A 20383-nucleotide genomic window follows, 5' to 3' on the forward strand; every position below is an offset into this window, starting at 1 on the left:
CCCCCTTACAAAAAGCTTCCATAGGAAGAAGTAAAGTACCCGCCATAGTCAGAGAATCCATCAGCACACAAGTGCTCTGCATGGAAAGCCAAGCCAGCCCTGGACAGGCTGGTTTAGCTAGGATTATTGCAGCTGAGAAATGGCTTTAACCCACCCCCCACCCCCCTTGTGCCCAAACAGGCCTGGCAGGAACAGCCCTCAGGCCACATCCCACCAGCACCTGCATTGAGTGATGCTGGGTTTGCTGTGCTGTGGGAAGGACAGGGTGCTGTGGGTCAGGCTGGGCCCTGCAGGGAGTGTGGCTCCTCTCCAGTCTGTCTCCCCTCCTGTCACCCCCCCCACCCCAGCCATGCTCCCAGCAAGTGTTTTTTTGCAGTGAGTTCAGCCCCTCAACTGAGGCTTCTGTGCTTTGAGACCATTTTGTGTACTTAACATCCTACTTCAGTAAAACAGTTCCCAAACCCATAGAAAATTTTATTTACACTAAAAGGAAACCCAGAGCCCACAGCCTGCCCCACTCTCCAGTTCATCTGCCCCTCTGCACCCAGCTCAACCTCTTGGGTCAGCTCCACACATCTTTGGAGTCCACTGCTCAGCACAAGGCAAGCTCACCCAGAGAGATGCTCCTGTGGAGGACAGACCACTCTCCTTAGACACTGGGGTCACCAGAGCCTCTGTCCCAGCCACAGGATGCTGTGATTGCAGCTGGAAATACTGTCAGGACCCCTTCTCTGCAGGTGATCCAGCAGCCCTGGGCACTGGCAGCCAGGCGATGGCCCAGCTCTTGGGTTTCTCTAGGACAATATAGGAACAAAGAGTTGTTTCTCTGTCCCTCCTTCATGTGACGTGGGAGCACACTCCCATTCCTCTCTGTTCTGGGGGAGGCTAGGATGATTCTGCTGGCAGAGAAACCTGAGCTTGTGGCCCTAGAAAATATGTCTGGGCTGCCTGGAGGGCTGTGCTGGATCTGTGGAGGAGTAGTGCTGGTGGGTTAAAGAGGTGGAGAGTATCCTGCAGCACTCCAGGGCTTCTTGAGTCTCCAGGCTGAAGGCCCTGGACAACTCTCCTCCCAGCTGGGAAGTATGGTCTGAAGGCAGAGCCAGCTGTTCCTAGCACTGCCATGGTGTATTCTATCTCCTGCCCTCCTGCTCTTGGTAGAGGTGGACCACGAAGTCACCTTCAGGCTGGTGCAGTTCAGGAGGTCCAGGCTGGAGTACACTGGGTGGTACAGGAAGCAGGGCTGTCTCTGCTGTGTGCAGTATGTGGAGCCCTGCTCAGTTCAGAGATTCAAGGAACTCCCCAGCTGCCTGATCCAAAGGAGCTGTGTGCCATGGCAAGCCCAGCCCACTGCTCCTGGTTATTGCTGATGTGTCTGATACCCCTCCACCTGCAGGAGCAGCTGGACCATCCCATTAGGTGAAGGGGTTATCTACTGTCCTGCATAGTTGTGGGGAGATCCCCAGTCCCACAGGGAAATAGCAGAGTCATGATGTGTCTGCTTGGAAGGCTGCTCCCCCCTTCACCTGGGGGAAGGAAGCAACAGGACCACCAAGGTATCTGGAACACCATGTTTCCACCAATGCTGAAATCACAGAGATGCTGGCAGGGCTCCAGCTCCTGGTGCCCTTGTTCCTGCTCACCACCCTGCAGCCCCTTTGCCAGGGTAAGTGTTAAGGAAGGCCTGATGCAGCTCTGCAGAGCTTTTGGTCAGAGATGCCTCCTGGGGCCATTTGTATTCAGCAGCTGGGATCTCATGGCCTGGATACTGCTCAAGATCTTCTTCTGGTGGCCCATCATGGTGATGCCCAGACTCCGAACATCCCTGGAGAACAAAGACACTGTCAAAGACACCTGTGCTGGGCCCCAGGGAGACAACTGCACCCATGGACCAGCCCAGGAGCCTGTGCCTGGCTCTTCTCCACTTGCACATCAGCACAAGGCTGGTCCTGCTGTGGGTCCGTGGACGTCCTCCCAGGGACAGAGAGGCTGCCATTCTCTTGGACATGTGCTCCTGACAAGGCCACTGTGACAGCCCTGTGGGGAGTAGGAGGAAGATCACTCCTGACAGGCTCGTAGGTGACAAGATCGATGCTGTGAAATTGGATTCAGTTTTAGTGAGATGCCCTCAGATAACCCAGTCAGAAGTATGGATGATGAGCCTTCCCCATTCAAGAGATTCTCTGATGTGCATGAGAAACACGGATCACTATCAGCTCAATCCCAGAGCAAAGGCCCCATGTACAGACCCAATCAATGCACATTTGTTTGTGTCTCTGCCTTCCCTTTCACTGCCACAGGAACCAGTGTCCAGCAGCTCCATGCCTTTGGACAGGGAACAAGGCTCCTTAGAGGCTGAACAGGCTGTCACTACTCGTAACAGTAAGGGATGAGTGATGTATAAGGGTATAAGGGCAGGAGCTGGCATCGTTGCCTTCGTTTCTGGTACTGCTTGGATGCTCCACCTTAGAAACTCCCTAGAAAGGTGAGAGATCAAGTTCCTTACAGCAGGAGGGTGGTGAGACAGATCTTTTCCAGCTCTCCTTACTTAACCCACCCTTGGTAATGTGTTAATGACCTTCCAGTGATGTCTCCCTCCTGGCTGCACTGAGCAGGGAGCCAGTCCTGTGCACAGGGGTCTGACAAAGCTCCAAGGTACTGCCCAGCTAGGATTGTTTCCCAGTGATCCTAGACAAGCTGTGCAGAATAGCACAGCCAGACTCTAGTCCAGAGGTGCCTTCTGCAGGAAAAACAAAGATGAGAAGCACAAGGAGACAGCAACCTCTTGCCTGACCCTGCTGTGACCTAGAGGTTGGGTTAGCTACTCAACCTGGAGCACCTTGCAACCTGAATTACCTCCTATGGGCCTATGGTGACATTGGAGAGCCACCACAGAGCACTGGAGGTGACTCGGAGTTCACAGGTTCTCAGTACAACTCCCACACCTTCCCTCAAAGTTCAGCGCAGCCTTGCACACTGCCCCAGGCCTCAACACCGTGTGCCTAGAGATACATCCTGAGCACCAAGGACCAACTAGAACAAGCCAGCAGAGGCATGGTGGTCACTGTTTGGGGCTAGCGGGTTGGTGCGGGGACACACAGACAGCGCTGTTTGTTCCCTGCTACTCACTCGATGTTCATGTGCATCACCATGCCCAGGGAGGAGTACCCGGCCATGGCAAAGTTGTCCCGGTAGTGCCCCAGTCGGATGGAGTCCAGCCAGTCCTCCACAGTCAAGCAGCTGGTCAGGTCGAGGAGACCCCTGTCCACGCGTGTCTGGGTGAACCTGGGAGCAGAACAGAAGGGTTAGACCAGAAAAGTTGATCCAAGGTGACCAGGCTGTGAGGACCACCTGAATGCACCTGTATAATCAGGAAAACATTAAGGCTGGAAAAGCCCTTTAACATCATCAACTTCAACTGTTGACTCAGCACTGAAAGGGCTACCACTAAACCATGTCCCCAGGTGCCACATCCACACCTCCAGGGATGATGACTTCACCACTGCCCTGGACAGCCTGTGCCAGGGCCTGACCACCCTTTTTGTGAAAAAAATTTCCCTAATATCAAACCTAAACCTCCTGTGGCCATTTTCTCTTTTCCTCATTCCCTGGGACCAGAGGCCAACTGCTGCCTGGCTGCACCCTCCTGTTATAGAGTTGTGAAGAGCCAGAAGTTCCCCCTGAAACTCCTTTTCCCCAAGCTAGCCCCTCCTAGCTCCCTCAGTCTGAAACCAGGGTGCTCCAGACCCTTCCCCAGCTCTGGACACACTCTAGCCCCTCCATTTTTGTCTTGTCATGAGGAGTCCAGGACTGACCCCAGGATTCAAGGTGGGGCCTCACCAGTGCCCAGCACAGGGGGGAAATCACTGCCCCGGTTCTGCTGGCCTCATTATTCCTGATCCTGGCCAGATGCCATTGGTCTCCTGCCCACCTGGGCACACAGCTGTTACACAGCTAATCTCCAGATCCTGCAGAGCAGGACAGAGAGAGCCCTAGCATGCAGGTAAAGGCAGGGATGCTGCTGCACAGACACTGCTGCACTTCCTTGGCCTTGGCATGGGGATGCTATGGTGGGAGCAAGGCAGTGAAGTGCAGGAAGTTCCTCATTACCCACCACAACCTATGTCCACAGGCCCTGTGCATGTCCATGCTCCCAAGGGCAGGAATTGGTGCTACAGCCAGTCAGAACTGCAAACCACATGCTCTGAGAAGTATCACATTCATTTGCCCCTGCTGACACAGGCATTAGGGAGCCCTCACCTGTTCAAGGTGCCTGTGCACTTGAGATTGTCAGGGTTGCGGATCAGCTTGTCCAGGACGCCGACAATCTGGGCGAAGCGAGGCCTCTCGCTGCGCTCCTTCTGCCAGCAGTCCAGCATGAGCTGGTGCAGGGTGGTGGGGCAGCCCATGGGGGCAGGCAGGCGGTAGCCTTCCTCCACAGAGTTAATGACCTGGAAGGAAGCCACAAGCTGCAGTGGAGCTGCACCCCCATCCGAGGGGAAGCTCCGTGAGAGCTGCTGGGCCCATGGGATGGGAAGCAGAGGGATGTGCACAAACTCCGTGCTAAACAAGTGAATGGCTGCATGCAGGCTCTGTGCAGAGCTGGCAGCAGGCTGGACATCACACGCATACAGGAAATCAGTGCTATGACAACAGAGTTGTTCAGTGGTCCAGTGGCCTAAAATATTGCAGCTTCCCTCCAGCAGACAAGCCACACGGACTGCACTCACACTCAGTTTTTCTACAGCCAGGATGCGGCACTGGTCAGCAAAGCTTCAGATGAAACGCTGCTTGAAGAAATTTTGTGGAGGAGGTAGTGAAAACCACTGCATTCATGCCCTACTGTTACCAAAGCCACCACAAAATAAAAAAAAAAAAAATAGGAAGAGAGTGGGCTCCCAGCACAGGGGGAAATTTATAGTACTCATAGGTAAAAAAAAAGAGTCCTATGGTTCTGCAGAGCCAAAATACTCATTTTACTGTCTCCTTTTCAAAATTTTTCCCTTAGGTTGTGGTCAGGATTATAACATACATTTTCCTTCAGATTTTATGCTACTCTTGAGGTGAGAATGGCTCCACACAACTCGGACAAGCCCAAAGCCTGCAGCTGGGTAGTGCTAGCCTTGAGGCTCTCAGCAGCCTCATTTGGACAGTGGAAGGGATGGACGCCCAGCACTGGAACTGGCAGGCTGGTGCAGTGAGACTGCAATAATCCTAGGGAAGCCCTGACCCCTTCCAGGGACTGGGAAATGTGGCACAACATGAGCTGACTCTCTCCAGCCAACAGAAAGGCAGGATTGTGGACAGCCACAGCCAGTGTGGCAGTGACCTCCCTGCCTGCATTTGTACCGGGAACAAAGCCAGTGTCCCCAGGAACGGGGCAGGATTGGGAAGGGCCAGCAGGCAGGTCAATATATGAGCTCTGGCCACTGCTGGGTGCCACAGGACTGCAAAGGCAAAGGCTGTGCAGTGCAGGGATGGACTGCTGTCGCCAGAGAGGGGCCATGCACCCCGTGCACAGCCCTGTGGGGATGTGAAGAGAGGCAGGAGCTGAGCGCTGGGCCCCTGTTCCCAGGCCCCTGCGGGATGGCCTGGGGAAGGGGCAGGAGGGGCAGGCTCGGCACCACTCACGTCCCGGTTGGTCATGTTCCAGTAGGGCCGCTCGCCGTAGGCCAGCACCTCCCACATGACTATTCCATAGCTCCACACGTCGCTGGCCGAGGAGAACTTGCGGTACGCGATGGCCTCGGGAGCTGTCCATCGGATCGGGATCTTCCCCCCCTGGAAAAGGGAGTGAGAGTGGAGGCTCAGAGCAGGCAGGGCTCAGCATCCCGAGCTCTGCAGCTGGGACAGCTGTTGGACAAGCAATAAGCTGGGGTGACATCTTCTAAAAAGGACTGAGGAGGTAATCTGCCCAAGATAAACCCAGAGGTGTATGTGAAGGATGACTTCAAGGTATTTCCAGCAGAGCAAGGACAACACTGTGCTCTTTTACAAGGTCTTCATGCACAGTTTGGTTCCCCAGTGCTCAAGAGACAAGAATTCAAAGTGATGAAGAGGAGCCTGGCCACCAGAGCACACAGGCACAGAGCTGACTCTCTGTGCAAGCAGAGTCTGACTTGAGCAGGCAGGAAGAGTGACGGGATGTGCTTCCTGTCCTTCCCTGCTTTGACAGACAAGGACTGAAAAGGCAGATGCATTCAATTAAAGGACCATGCTGACAAAAATCGACAATATATGGACTAAGAATGCTTTTAAGCTGGAAATGTGGTTGCCAGCCATCTGAAGAGGAAAGTTGCAGTGTAGGGAACATTGGCTGGGCTTCCCAGAGCATCTGGGGCAGGAATGGTGTGCCACCACCATTCAGGGATACCCGTGTAGGGAGTGTTGCCTCTACCCAGCTGAGTCCTGCCTGCTCTGGCATGTGCCTTGTTAAGGACTGAAGATGGACAATGTGTTTTCTGGGAGAGTTCCTTGGGTGAAGCAATCTCCTGAGCGTGTTGAAGACAACAAAGGAGGAACACAAGTTTCTGAGCACAAAAGAAACCTCATTTGTGGGGTGCCCTGACTGAGACCTCACCAGAGCTCCTGACTCTGCCACTGCATCCTTGTGGTTCAGCTCTGCCCACACTATGCACTATCCAATCTTCCTCCAGACAAGCCAGGTCTGGTGGGTTTCACTGCACCAAGGTACCTCAAAGCACCAGAAAACAAGCAGCAGAAACCTTCCCCAAAGTTAAATTATCTGGAATGACATGCTATTTCTTGAAATACCAGAAGGAGCAGATGAATGCATAAACACACACACACACAGTGAGCCACTTTGGCTCAGCTTCTTCACTTTGCTGAAGCCAAGCAAAGACCATGAAGGGCCACGTTCTTTAGGCTGGGCCTTGGTGTGCTTATCCCTCAGAGCTACAGCTGCTCTGCGACATGCTCAACATAAGCTACCCCAAAGAAGCCTGAAACTCTTTCTGCTTCTGTAGTTTTGGTCTTTCTGAGATACGATGTTTGGACTCCTCCACTACAGCTCCAAAATAGCCTCCATCAGGAACAGTCTGTCCACTAGATGTGTTCCAGGGGAGCACACTAATTCTTTTCATGGCTAGAGAAGAGCAAAGAGAGATAATTTTATTTAGCATATTCTATGTATTTAATGAAAATGTATTTAATTTGGCTCCTGATGACCTCCCATGGAGGAGGACATCAAGAAACAGAGCTGCCAGGTTGGCCAGAAAAGTCTCAATAATGGTTTCACAGACAAAAGTATCCTGCATGAAACAAAACCACAGGTTGCAAAATCAATACCCACTTTTTTTGCATCCATGAATGAGGCACAGTCACATGGAAAAAAGAGTGTGTGGCCACAATGCTGAAGGGTGGACCAGAACACCCTGCTATAGATTGATGTCTCTAGGACAACTGAGGAGTGGATGGAGTTACACAGCCTAGGGAAGGACTCCAGTGGGGACACAGAGGCCATGCACACCCATGGGAGCATTGGCTGGGGATGTCTGATAACTCCCTGTCCTGACATCCTGCTGCTCTTTGTTCACTGCACACTCAGTTCTGGGATGTCCCTGTGTGAAGGACAATGCATTAAGGCTCAGGAGCTCTTTGGGTTTGAACTGTTGGCCCAGATACCAGCAGGAAGGGATATCATAATTCCTGCCCCACCTATTTTGACTTGAGTGCTGTAGCAGTCAGAGGCCCTGCAAGGCCTCCCTGGTGGTCACTCGCCTAAGAAAAAAACACCTAGTCATGATGACTGGACCCAAGATGCCCCTCTTCCACATTCAGACCCTTGTTACCTCTCTGTAAGCCTATAGGTCATATTCTCCTCAAATCTGGCAACTGGACAATTTCCAATACCCCTGCACCCTATATAAACCCCCATTTCTGCCCTGTTCAGCGGAGAAGAGCTGTCCCTGCCACCTTCACTGAAACAAAGGGACACTGCTGTGGAACCGCATACAGCCTCCTCTCTCTTCTCTCTCTCTCTCCCTGTGTGTCTGCCAGAGGCACTTGCAAGCACAGAGCGAAATCACTGAGAGCTGAACTCATGGAGCTGAAATCACTCCAGAGGTGCTCGCTAAGTTTGCTCATGGCTGGGAGCTGAGCCGAGGGACCCAGACAGGCTGAGCCTGACAGCGCAGTGCTATCCGGACACCCACAGCAGCGGCAGCCCGGGGGCCAGGCAGACCCCTGGGACCCCAGGCTGCCTTAGAGAATCTCTGACTTTTCCATGAGTCAGAGGCCTGGGGCAGCAGCAGGGACCAGCTCTGTGAGCCACCCACCGTGGTGGTGTACGCAGCGTCGGGGTCGTCCTCCAGGATGCGGGAGAGGCCGAAGTCGGACACCTTGCACACCAGGTTGCTGTTGACCAGGATGTTGCGGGCAGCCAGGTCCCGGTGCACGTAGCCCAGATCAGACAGGTACCTCATGCCTGCCCCAATGCCCCGCAGCATCCCCACCAGCTGGATGATGGTGAATTGTCCATCGTGTTTCTGGAAAGGAAATAACCCAGAGTACACCTGTGGTGCTCACCACCATCCTGTTGGTGCTGCTGTCATTAAACCAGTCCCCCAGTGCCTCTCGTCTTTGGCTTTGTACCTCCTCTGACCCCAGTGCCTCCTGCTTGTACCCCTGCCCACTTCCTGCCCTCTCAGTGCCTCTGACACGTGCTCAGGCTGTTGTCCCTGCTTTTGCAGTGGCATTCCAGGGAGCCAGACACAATGCCTGGAGCCTGTGTCTGCTGGAAAGGTGAGAGCCCAGCATCCACAGCTCTCTCTAACACAGTGGCTGTGAGGCTGAGGAGCAGGAACCAACCCCAGGGGATGTGCAGTGAATGAAAATACAAACTTGCTCCTTACCCTGAGGAAGGTGTCTAGTGAGCCGTTCTCCATGTATTCAGTAACAATCATTACCAATTTGCCTGCAGAAGACAAGGGAGGTCAAGTTAGCAGAGAAGTCACCTTCCTCCAGGAAGCCCCATGCCAGGTTTTCACTGGGAGAGACATTAATTGAGGTCTGTGGGTCTTCTGCAGCCCCTCAGGCTGCTGTCAGCCCTGCAGGACTGGCCCAATGATGAGGATGTGGCAACAACCCAGACAGGTATCCCTCCCTCCAGGTGCTATTGATATGGCTGGGTCACTTTCATTACCCTGCTGAAATTTGCATGCCATTAGTGTGAGGCATTGCATCAGAATGTGCCTTTTTGGAGAAAGACTTCAAATTATGATTCAATACAGGCAGCCTTTAAAATAAATGCTTTTGAGTAGGACATCTCCCAAACCAACAACGATCTGGAGCACACTGCAGAGCATGGTGTGGAACTGCCATGGGGAAGTTTGTTCTGGAAGAGAAGGCAAGGAGGTGGCTGTCCCATGTAAGTGCACAAATCTGAAAAGCTACTGGGCCAGTGAAGGATGGAGTGTACCCGAAAGTGAGCCCTGACTGCCATCTCCCAAGCTGCCTGCAAGGAGATGGATCCCAGCTCTGCTCCACCATACACTCCCTCCCCTGCCAGCCACATACTCCTGGTGACCACCCCCTCCAGGTGGATGACGTTTGGGTGGTCGAACTGTGCCATGATGCTGGCCTCAGTCAGGAAGTCTCGCCTCTGCTTCTCTGTGTAGCCTGCCTTCAGTGCTTTGATGGCCACAGGAATCTCCCTCTTCCCTGGCAGCTTCAGGCGGCCGTAGCACACCTCTCCAGACTCCCCTGCAAGGCAAGCGAAAGTGGGGGCATGGAGAACTCCTCAGCTTCTTGCATTCACCCACTAACACCATGAATCATCCAGTCTGTCAACATACTCACAGCATGCCTCAGCCCCTCTGGGTTTCAGTCTGGATTTCAATCCCCTCCACCCCCTCCAGGATTCAGTCCTCTGAAAGGATTGATCAGCTCTTGCTTCTAGTTCAGAAAGGGTGGGAACATCAGAAACCACCTCTATGCAGTGCCTATCACTGAAGGCAATGGGCCAAGGGCAGTGATTACAGTGGCACTTGTTTTATTGCTTTTAATGAACAAATTTGAGTATCTCAGTGCAGCCAGGATGACCTTCACCATTCCTCTGGGTTAGGCCCTCAGAGTGCTGCTGGTGAAGTTCCAGCTCCAGCTCTGCGCTGTACTTTCCCAAAAGCCCCTGTTCCTATGCAAAACTCTCCTTTCTTCTGCAAATGTGCCATTTTGCTTGCAATTTCCATTTGCATATTGTCACTCCATTTTTTTTCACAGGTGCATGTTTGGAAAACCAAGGGGACAGGGTGAACCATCTGCTGTGTCAGCCTGAGCTGCCACTCCCACACCCGCTGACCAGCAACCCCCTGCACCAGGCTGCTCCAAAGGGTTTCTTTCACTCCCCCAAACCCCCACTCTATCCAAGGTTTTGATCTCACAAGGATAAGGAGCAGATGAAGCCCTGCTGAGCACAGCTCTGATCCCAGCGGGCCAGGGGCACGGCACAACCTCAGATCATGGATTTCCCTGAGCAGACACCATGCAAAGGGGCAACTGGGCACCAGAACTCACCAGACCCGATGACCTTCTCAATCTTGATCCGGGAGGCCTCTATTTCACGGGTGAGCTCATGCACAGCTTGGCAGGGGTCCTCGTATGTGTGGGGGTCCACATAGAACTTGGACTCAGGGAACTTCACTGGGGTTTCAAAGGGGAGAGAGGGGATCAGCACTCTCAGGCAGCCCTGCTGGGAGGAGGGACACCCAGCCACAGGGCAGAGGATGGGCAGGGGCAGGACAGGCTGAGGAGCCAGGGAGATGCAGCACAAAGAACCCTAAATCACACTTTGGCTCAGCAGTGTCCTCAGAGCAGTTCAGGACCTGGCTGCCCAGGTGTTCTCCATATGATTGTCCCACTCCATCATGCCCCACCCCCGCCCCTGGCCTGCTGCTCTCTGGGGTGATCCTGCTGCACTCTCAGTGCAGAGTGTAACCCCATCATCAGGATGCCTCTGGGATCAGCTTGCCCACTCAAGTCTCCTAAGATATGTTCCCAGAGGAGGCAAGATACAAAACCCTTCCTCCTGGAAACCACATAACTGTCAGGGGGTAACAATCCATCTCTGCCCATCCATAGGACTGGAGTTCTTCTCAGAGGGTGTCCTACCTTGCCCATTCTGATAATGCATCTTCTCCTCATCAGAGTCCTGGAAAGCCTTGCTGTACCCACAGTGCCTGCCACAGGAGGACAAGGGTCAGAATAGAAGCCCCCATGCCTCACTCCCACAAGCATTCCAAAGCCAGGGTAGAAGGCAGTGCATGCTGGGACTGTGGGCAGCCAGAGAAAACGCTTGGTCATCCACCAGCTGCATCCCTACATTGCACTGGACTGACACTTTGGTCTGGATCAAAATGCTCTCCAGGGGCTCTCCAAGGCTTGGTAGTGCTAAAAGCACGTGTTCCACATGCCTGGTTCAGCCATGCTCATACAGATCACATAGTCTCCCTTGGATCTGTCTGCTGTAGAAAAGATCTCTCCACCCTTGACCTACCCACCAGTCCATCTAGTCAGCTCCTGTACCGGTAGTAGTTCTGGTACTGGTATTGCTATTGCTCATGCTACTGATATTCCGTATATTATATATTATAGTATGCACACACATTTATTACTATTCATCCTGCTAGAGTGAAGGGAAGATCTGGAGACTGGCTCTGCCAGGGAAAGTGGTGACCCTTAAATGAAGTCTCCTGGCTGCTTATTAACCCTGGACCTACAAATGCTCTGGACAATCTGAAAGGAGAAAAGTTGTGCCCAAGTTATCCCATCCCTCCTGTCCCAGTTGGAGACCTCCAGAAAACACCACTAGCCTCCACAAAACCCTTACCTCTTCTTGCAGATCAGAACCACCAGCAAGATGACAAGGCCAGTGATGAGTGTCAGGCAGATCCAGACAATTGTCATCGTGTCGTACCGGAGAGACACTGGAAAAAGCAGGGTAGGAAGGGGATGAGCTGGAGTGGGGAATTCACTGCTGAGCTCAGGAATGTACCTACCCCACGATCTTCAAATACAAAGCCTTGGGCTGACAATGCAGTCATGGCCTTTCTTCAAAGATGAAGCACTGTCCCACATTTCCCAGTTGTGAGCCTCTCCCAGTGTACAGGGACCATTTATATGTGGGAAAACCAAGGAGAGATCGGAGAAAGCCATGGTGACACAGCAGACCAGTACAGAGAGGATACTGGAGCCTCAGGACCTCTCCAGGTCTTCCCTGCCCTAACTACTACATCTTTCCTCCCTCTTCTTTCTGATGTATAAGCATAGAATCAGAGAATCATTAAGTTTGGAAAAGACCTCTAAGATCACTGAGTCCAACCATTAACCCAGCATGGCCAAGGCTATCACTTAAAGATGTCTCCAGGTGCTGTATCAACAGATTCATGGAGCACTTCCAGGCATGGTGCCTCTACCACTGTCCTGGGCAGCCTGTTCCAATATCTTCTTTCAGTGGAGAAACATTTCCTATTATCCAGCCTGAACCCTGTTTCAACTTCAGTCTGTTTCCTCTTGTTCCAAACATGTCAGGAATGCAACCTCAAGCAATCCCTGCAGGCTGAAACACTGGGGAGATGTGCCTTCAGGCCCCCTCTCTGTGTGGGAGAGGAACAGTGGAGAAGGGCATCACCAGGCCCCATGTTCCCTGCCCCACACTTCCCACACCCTACACCTGCACACACTCACCCGGCTTCCCCGTTTCCACCTCCACAGTCTGACTGAACCTCCCGCAGCCAGCAGAGGTGCGAGCGCGCACCTGGAAGATGTAGCGGGTTGCAGGCTTGAGCCCAGAGATGGTGGCAGTGGTGCTCTTGGATTTCAGAGTTGAGTAGCTCTGCATTTCCTTGTCCTGGAGAAAATCAACAACAAAACCTTTTCTGCATTAGCACAGCAACCACAGAGTCTTCCAAAGAAGCCCCTTGTGCAAAGCCGGCTGATAGCAGGGGGCTCTCTGAGAAAATGCTCAGTGTTACCTTCTCATAGTACTTGATCTCATACTCCAGGATGATGCCGTTGGGCTGGTCCGGCTCTTGCCACAGCAGGGTGACACTGTTCTGGCCTGTGCTCTCCTGATGCACCACCACCACCTGTGACGGGGCTGAGGACCACACACAGGGGGTTAAGTGCCTGCTGAGTGGGGGCAGCAGGAGACAGCAACAGAGAAGGGTAGAACCAGAGCCCCAGGCAGGACCCCTGGCTTAAACTAGTTTTCTCGTTTAATTAAAGCCATGTGGAGATGAGTGCTGTGATGGGGATTGCAAACAGGCTTTTCCTTGTTTTGGATGCATCAGTTTCTTTCCCATGGAGTAAAGCAGCTCTGAGAAGATGAGAGGAGGGCACTGTCCCAGCACAGGCAGGAGGGGACATGAGTGATTTGCTGTGATCTGGAGCCAGAAAGGAGAAGGACCAGTGTGGTTGCAGGTCGTGGAGATTGTGGAGGCCAGTGGGCCTACACAAAAAGGGTCCATTATGGTTCTCTTTGGATGGACAGACCCTAAGTTGGAAAAATCTCCCCTGTTCAAAGCGACTGAGCAGAGCGTCTTCCAGGATGCTTTGCTGTGTATGCAAATGTACCCAGGTTCAGCCTCCCTGGTTGGTCTGTTGGCCTCTCCGCCCCTTTTTCCGTATATGCATATGCCCTAGAATGTTCTCCCTTCCCTGCTTCCCCATTGGCCCCATTCTGCTGCAGTGTCCCGCCCCCTTCACCCCATTGGCTGCCACCCTTGTCCAGCCTCTGTACCGCCCTGAGCCCGTCAGCCCTGCTGCTCTCCTCTGCCCCCCTTGTCCCCCGTATTTAAACTTGGACCCTCCACTGTTCCTTTGTCTTTGTCCCTGGATCCCCTTCGTGCGTGGCTGGAGTAAACCTCCTCCTTGGAACTCCACACAAAGACCCTTCCCACTTTGCTGTCGGTGGTTCTACAAAAGCTGCCAGAAGTGTGTGTTGAGTGATTGTGTGTGTTTTTGCCTGTGCCACTGAGCATCTTTGTTACTGGAGACACTTCTAGAAGGTCGCAGCACTGCTGCCTCTCGCTCACCGCCAATGGGCTGATGGCTCTGACAGGAGAGCCCTAACAGCACTCCGTCCCCTCTTGTTCTGCCTGGGGTAAAGGGAGAAGGGCATGGGAAGAGGGAAAGGGGAGATGGTAAGTGTGGTCAGGGTCTGAGCACCAGTCTAAATTTGTCCTGGGGGTGCTCTGCTGCCCTGGGATATTTGTCATCTTCCCTGTCCTGAGCTGGGAGGCTGTGAATCAGTTCTTGTACCTGTAGCCATGCCTGAACTGTAGCTGTCAGAGCTGGAGGAACCAACTCACCAGCCTCTTTTCCTACTGGGAAAATACCCACTGGAAGTTACCCAGAGTGTAGTGGGTGCTGTGATGGCCAGGTGCAGCCACAGGGTCTGACTCATGGGAAGGTTTCAGGCCCCACTTGTGCGCTTCATTGTCAGGTGAAATATGGGATGTGGCATCTCTGGGCAAGACAGAGCTGCAGTGGCTATGGCTGCAGTGCAGAGATGGCACCAGAGCACCCCAGAGACCAAAAGAGGCCACAGGGACTGCAGCAGCAATTTTAGCTCTTGGGGGCTGACTTTTCTGAGAGGCAGAAAACGCTGCTGGTACAGAGCACCCTGTACCAGCAGGAGAGATGGGACAGGGTGGGATGGTGGGAATCAGTTAAACTGCATGAGCATGGGCAATGCCTTTACTCCAGACAGCCCAGGAATCTGTGCTGCATCTGCCTCAGCCATTGGGGCTGGGGGGACAAGGGTACCAGCACCCAGGAGATCCCCTCATGCAGTGTCCCCTCAGCTCCCTGGAGGGCAGAGGGCTCTGTCACATGCAGCAGCTGGAGCACAGTAGCTGAACTACTGAATTCCCAACCCTGCTGCTTTCATGGCACCTACTCAGAATTCATTTTGCAGCTGAGTAGTCAAAATAGGAATACTCAGCACTTCCTGAGAGCATCTCCATCTGAGGCATCAGGCTGAGGCAGCTCATCTGCACTCGGAGGAATTGTGAGGGATCAAGCCAGCGGGACTGAGCCATTTCCACATGCTGCAGAAGTGCTACAGGCTGGCATTAGTGACAGAGGGACCTGTTCTCATGCCAGCCATGAGCTATCCAGAAGCTCCCAAGTTTCTCCCACTGGTATCCCTGCCATGAGACCAGAAGAGGCTCAGAATCATGGGAAGTTCTTGTGGGCTCATTTCAAATTAGGAGGACTGACAGGGAGGGTCAGTCCCTGCCTTGATCCCTCTGCTCACAGTGTACTCCATGCAAAAATGCCACGGAACAAAGTCCTATCCTACCTGGACTAGAGCACTGCTCAGAGGAGTTTCCTGAGGAAAGATAATTTTGGAGTGAGGAATTTGCAAAGGTGAGACATGCATGAGAGAGACTTTTTCCAGCAAACATTCCTGTCACTTGCTGGGGCCTGGCACTGGTGTGAGGTAAGAGCAGAGTATGAACTGCTGCCTGGCCCTTTGGGAGGGACAAAAAATGAAACATTCATACTCCACTTAGTGTTCCTGTCAATAAACAAGTGTTCTCCGTGTCCCATGTCTCCTGCAGAAAAGGAGCCTCCAGCACTGTCTGCAAGCTGAAGTGAAGGGAAGGGAGAAGGAAAAAGGACACCATGAAGCAGAAGCAGAGAAGGGTAGGAGTTATCTTGGTCAACTTGTCCCCAGCCCATTCCAGTTCCCTGAACCCACCTCCAGCAGCATAGAGGACACTGGTACCATTTCTTGGCTGTCCCACGCCCATCACCAAACCAGCCCTTCGCTGCTATGGCAGGTTCTGGCTCCTGCAGACACTGCCTGGAGCAACATCAGCATCACCTCCACAGGTCAAGGGGTGGGTCTGCTCCTCCTACCTGCCTGGTTTGTCGTGATGTTGGCGACCGCGGCTCTCCTGGACTCCAGGCTGAGGTCGGAGACACCGTTGACGGCCTCCACCCAGAAGGAGTAGTTGGTGTGTGCCAGGAGGTTGGTGACGGTCAGCGCTCCCTGCACCAGGCTCATCTGCTGGGGCACGAAGCGGATGCTGCTGCCGCAGGCCTCGCACGGCCCCGCGTCCCCCGCGCAGCGCCGGCACTGCACGTTGTACACGATGTCCGCGCGGCCGCCCTTGTCCAGGGGCGGGCCCCACTCCAGGGTCACCGAGGTGCCGTTCACACTGGAGATCAGGTTCACGGGAGCAGAGGGGGGCCCTGGAAGCGAAGCGGGCATTCAGGCAGAGCGAGGGCTGCTGGAGTATTGGAAATGGTGGAGTGTGGGACCAATGGAGATGTGCCTTGGGCAGCAGGACCTGAGTTCACAAACACTGCTGCAAGGAACACAGAACTGCCCAGAGCAGCAACTGTGCCGGACATGAGAGAGCAATGACACGGGCAGGCCACAGGGTGAAGTGCCTTGGAGGTAAAGCAGTCAGGATCAGGATGCCAAATGCCAGACAGCAAGAGCTGATGTTAGTTCTGGAGGAAGCAGGGCAATGGTGAAGCATGAAGATTTTCAGAGAGAGCCACAGTTGATGAGCTGGATATGCTCACCTAAAGGGAAAGGTGAACTCACATTTCCTTGGCAGGTTAATAAACTTGGGTTGATACCCTTAGGGAAACACAAGTCAGGTGCTGCATATCCCTCCTTCAGCCCGGCCTCAGCTAGCAATGCCACACCTATCTGTCCTCCTGGACCATCTGCAGAAAGGAGGACTCCCCCTGGGATGTTCTTGTCCCCTTTTAATTGCCCTGGGCCCCTCAAACCAGTCTATTGCAAAGATGAGCTAATATATATAACAAACCCTGGTGTCACTGTCCACCCACAGAGGAGCAACAGTTGCACTGACCCCATGGCTGTCCCGGGCTGTCTGAGCATCCTGTGCACTGCTGGGAAAGGAAAGCTGGGGTGGGGCTCCATCACTTCTCCCAGGTAACAAGTGACAGGACGAGAGGAAATGGCCTCAAGGTGTGCCACAAGAGGGTTAGATTGGGTATTTGAGAAAATTGCCTCAAAGAAAGGACAGTCAGACATTGGAACAGGCTGCCCAGGGAAATAGTGGAGTTACCATCCCTGAAAGTATTCCAAACAATGTGTGGATGTGGCACTTGGGGACATGGTTTAGTGGTGAACGTGATGAAGGTACTGGGCTGATGGGTGGACTTGACAAACACAGAGGCTTTTCCAACCTTAAGGATTCTGTGACTCTCTGACTCTGGTCAGTGGTGTTTGGAGAGCAGCAGGATGGGGGTGACACAGAGGCAGTGAGGGAGTGCAGCTAAGGAGGGCTGCATGCCAGACAGACACCCAGGGTTGTAAGGCTGGTGGAGCATCTTGGGCAGCAGGTACAGGGCCAGGGGAGAGAGCTGGGCTCAGCCAGGAGTAGCAGCCGGGTCCAAGGATGCCACACGTGCCCCAGTGCAGCACAGCTGGGCACAGGCCAGCCAGGGGTATTCAGGAGGTACTCAGGGGATACTCAGGAGATACTCAGGGGGTACTCACGTGTGCAGGCAGCCGAGGGGGGGTCCTGCACGGCGCGGTAGAAGCTGCTGTCACAGTGGCACACACGAGCTGCCCGGCTCTCCGAGTGGCTGTGCAGGGGACATTTGGCACACAGCTGGTCCCCGGGGGCTGATTTGTAAAATCCCAGCTGGCAGGCTGCAGAGAGAAGGGCAGAGGTCAAAGGGATGTGCCTGGATGAGGACCATCCCACAGCTCAGAGGATCCCACCAGCACAAAGTTCAGCTCTGTTCTCATGAAGTGCACAGGAAACCAGCCTTTCTCCCCTGCACCTGGGTGAGCCCCCTCCAGCAGCTCATCTGGAAACTGGGTTCTGTGGAAACTTCTGTTCCCCCAGCTGCACTTACTGCCATCCTGACGTGTTCCCCACTGCTTCACAAGCAAACTTGAGTGCCTCTGCTGTTCAGGAGCTTCCTGCAAAGCTCCAGGTATTCTTGCCCCTATGCCTGCTGTCCAGCTACTCTCTGCCCTCGGGACAGAGAACACTGCAAGGTTCAAACCATGCAGCTCTAGAAATCTATTGGCAACTACTCCAAAATACCATTTACGGAGCAAATTTACAACACAGTCCTCACTTCATGCTGGTTGCCACAAACACTGGCTATGCCCAGGTTCCCAAAAGCATGTCTGTGGGAGGTTTCACAAATTAAATCTCCACATCTGAGACATGGTACATGTCCCTCTGCAGGACCCTGCGGTGCTGCCACACTGAGCAACAATTCCCTTGCACAAAACAATAGAGCAAAAGCCTCTCTTGTTGCATAGTGCAGCAAAAAGGCACTGCATGCCTGCTGCCCTCTCTCTGGAGGCAGAGGGACAGTCAGGCCAAATGACACAGCCTTGGAAAAAAGTTTTTTCTGATGATCCAACCCGCCTGCATTTCCTCTGCCTCCTCCTGATGCAGGAGGTCATCCCACACCCATCACTCTGCTTCATCCTACCCCCTTCTCCCAGCAGCCCCTCAGGTAGATCACTTGTCACACAAACAAACACCTTGTCTCTCATTAAAAAATCGATTTGTTCAAGAGTGACATGTGGCATGTCACGTATCTGTCTGGCGGTGGAAGGATCTGCCCTCTCCTGCAGACTTAGATTCCAAATAAGGGCAAGCAGGTTCTGTCTGGGTCCCTGTACTCATGAGGTACTTTCAGGACTAGTTCTAGTGATTCAAGGATTATTCCTGAGTCTGACTCATCTCTGTTTTTTCCCACTGAGGTAGTAATACCATCATTTTCTCATCTTTACCTCCAGTTGTCAGATCTGCATACAGCCTTAATCTTTGCTTTCAGGTATGTAAAAGATTTTTTTTGTGATCCAGCATCCTCAGTGGGCTGTGTCCCTCCATGCTGCTTGTTCTGTTTCAAGGTGTTGATTTGTTTTCTTATTAATAACACTCCTTTTCTTGCCACAGATCTCCCTTGACTGATTCTATCAGTATATTCCACCTATCACACACTGCACAGTGACACAAGGGCCTTTTTATAACTGAGCTACTCTAGCAATGGCAGAAGGCAGTGGGGAGCACTTGCTGGTCCCTCTTCAGGCTCTGTCACCAGTTTCTGTGGCACTTTTAAACCAAATTCTCTGTTAACAGCAGGGGAGTGATACCACTGGCAGGACAGACACGTGCTGCACATGCCAGAGGTGGTACCACAGGCTGGTGTCACAGGCTGGTGTCACATCTTGGTACAGCAAAGGCCAGCAGTTCCAGACTTTGTTCCTAAATTTCTGCTTCTCCACTCCCCAGAGGGCATCAGGGCAAGGAGCAGAAATGCCTAAACTTGGGGATGCAAGGGAAGGCAGATGTGAAATGGCAGCAGCTAGGGGCTAGTTTTGTTTCCCAGCTCTTCTGGCACCTTTCACCTCCTCAAGGGCATCAGGAGAGGAGAGAACACAGGGGCTGCAGATTTCAGGGGAAGCTTGTTGTCCATTTCCAGCTGAACAGCAAGCCTCCCAAGGACAGCCTCAGACACTTGGCAGGCTCTGGTTCTGACTGATCCTGATGATACCAAGAGATTCAGGCACTCTGCCCTTGCCAAGTGTCGCCTGATGCAGCACCCTCCAGTCTGCAGCCCATTGGTTTGGGTGTAAGACTGAGATGGGCACAGATACACCCTGTTCTCATGCAGGGACAAATCTGGGAGGCAGCCAGCTGGTGGGAAAAAAACCCAAGCAAAATCCAAAATAAATCAGAAGTAAGAAAATTTCCGTTTTTCTGTGGGGGGAAGAATGAAGACTGCATGACCACGGATGGGAGCTGGGCAATGGGACAGCCCCAGTTGGTGCTGGGCAGGTGCAGGACAGGGACTGCTGCCTTTAACTTGTGTCAATGTCCCTTGGACCTGCAAACCATCATCTCTATCCAAGCAGCAACCAGCAACTTGTGACTTCAGAGGCACTGGAGTGGTTCCCTCCACCACTATTTAATTAGGGCAGAGAAATCAGTGCTACCTGAGGTACGGAGGAGACAGGCAGCAGGAAGGATGGGAACACGAAGCACAGCAGTTTTGCACAGAGCAATTGTAATCACTTAGCATTTAATGCTGTAAAAAAACCATTAATTACCAGTAGCAATGAGTCACAATTATTTTAGATGCACTCAAGGGGAAAATTATACTAAATGACAAATTACAGGTGAATTTGTGCACCAGGGCAGAGCCATCGGGAGCCAGCTCCCAGCACATGGACAGCATGAGCACACAGGGAGGGCTGGGGAGCACCTGGTGCTGCGACAGGCACTGCTTGGGGTTCATGCACCTCTGAGTGACTCAGTGCCCACTTTAGAGGGAAGCAAGACACATGTGCAAAGCTTTTCACAGGCACAGGAGAGGGCACCAGCTCAAGCCTGCACATAGTATG

The 20383-nt window shown here is 53.1% G+C and overlaps 1 protein-coding gene across 1 annotated transcript in view; it reads right to left on the reverse strand.

Annotated features, from left to right (window-relative positions):
* Positions 1–378: 378 nt before the first annotated feature.
* The window catches only part of EPHA8 (EPH receptor A8), a 30419-nt gene continuing 10414 nt past the window's right edge, over positions 379–20383 (reverse strand). The window contains exons 2-15 of the mRNA XM_031506637.2: positions 17507–17662; positions 15883–16218; positions 12987–13111; positions 12700–12862; positions 11843–11939; positions 11125–11192; positions 10531–10656; positions 9535–9720; positions 8871–8932; positions 8295–8504; positions 5629–5778; positions 4258–4448; positions 3127–3282; positions 379–1822 (exon numbers count right to left, since the gene is read on the reverse strand). Coding sequence (XP_031362497.2) covers positions 1708–1822; positions 3127–3282; positions 4258–4448; positions 5629–5778; positions 8295–8504; positions 8871–8932; positions 9535–9720; positions 10531–10656; positions 11125–11192; positions 11843–11939; positions 12700–12862; positions 12987–13111; positions 15883–16218; positions 17507–17662 — 2141 coding nt within the window. The 3' untranslated portion in view covers positions 379–1707. The remainder of the gene's footprint in view (positions 1823–3126; positions 3283–4257; positions 4449–5628; positions 5779–8294; positions 8505–8870; positions 8933–9534; positions 9721–10530; positions 10657–11124; positions 11193–11842; positions 11940–12699; positions 12863–12986; positions 13112–15882; positions 16219–17506; positions 17663–20383) is intronic.

Source organism: Lonchura striata, chromosome 24 (assembly GCF_046129695.1).
Source record: "Lonchura striata isolate bLonStr1 chromosome 24, bLonStr1.mat, whole genome shotgun sequence".
NCBI classification, from domain to species: domain Eukaryota; kingdom Metazoa; phylum Chordata; class Aves; order Passeriformes; family Estrildidae; genus Lonchura; species Lonchura striata.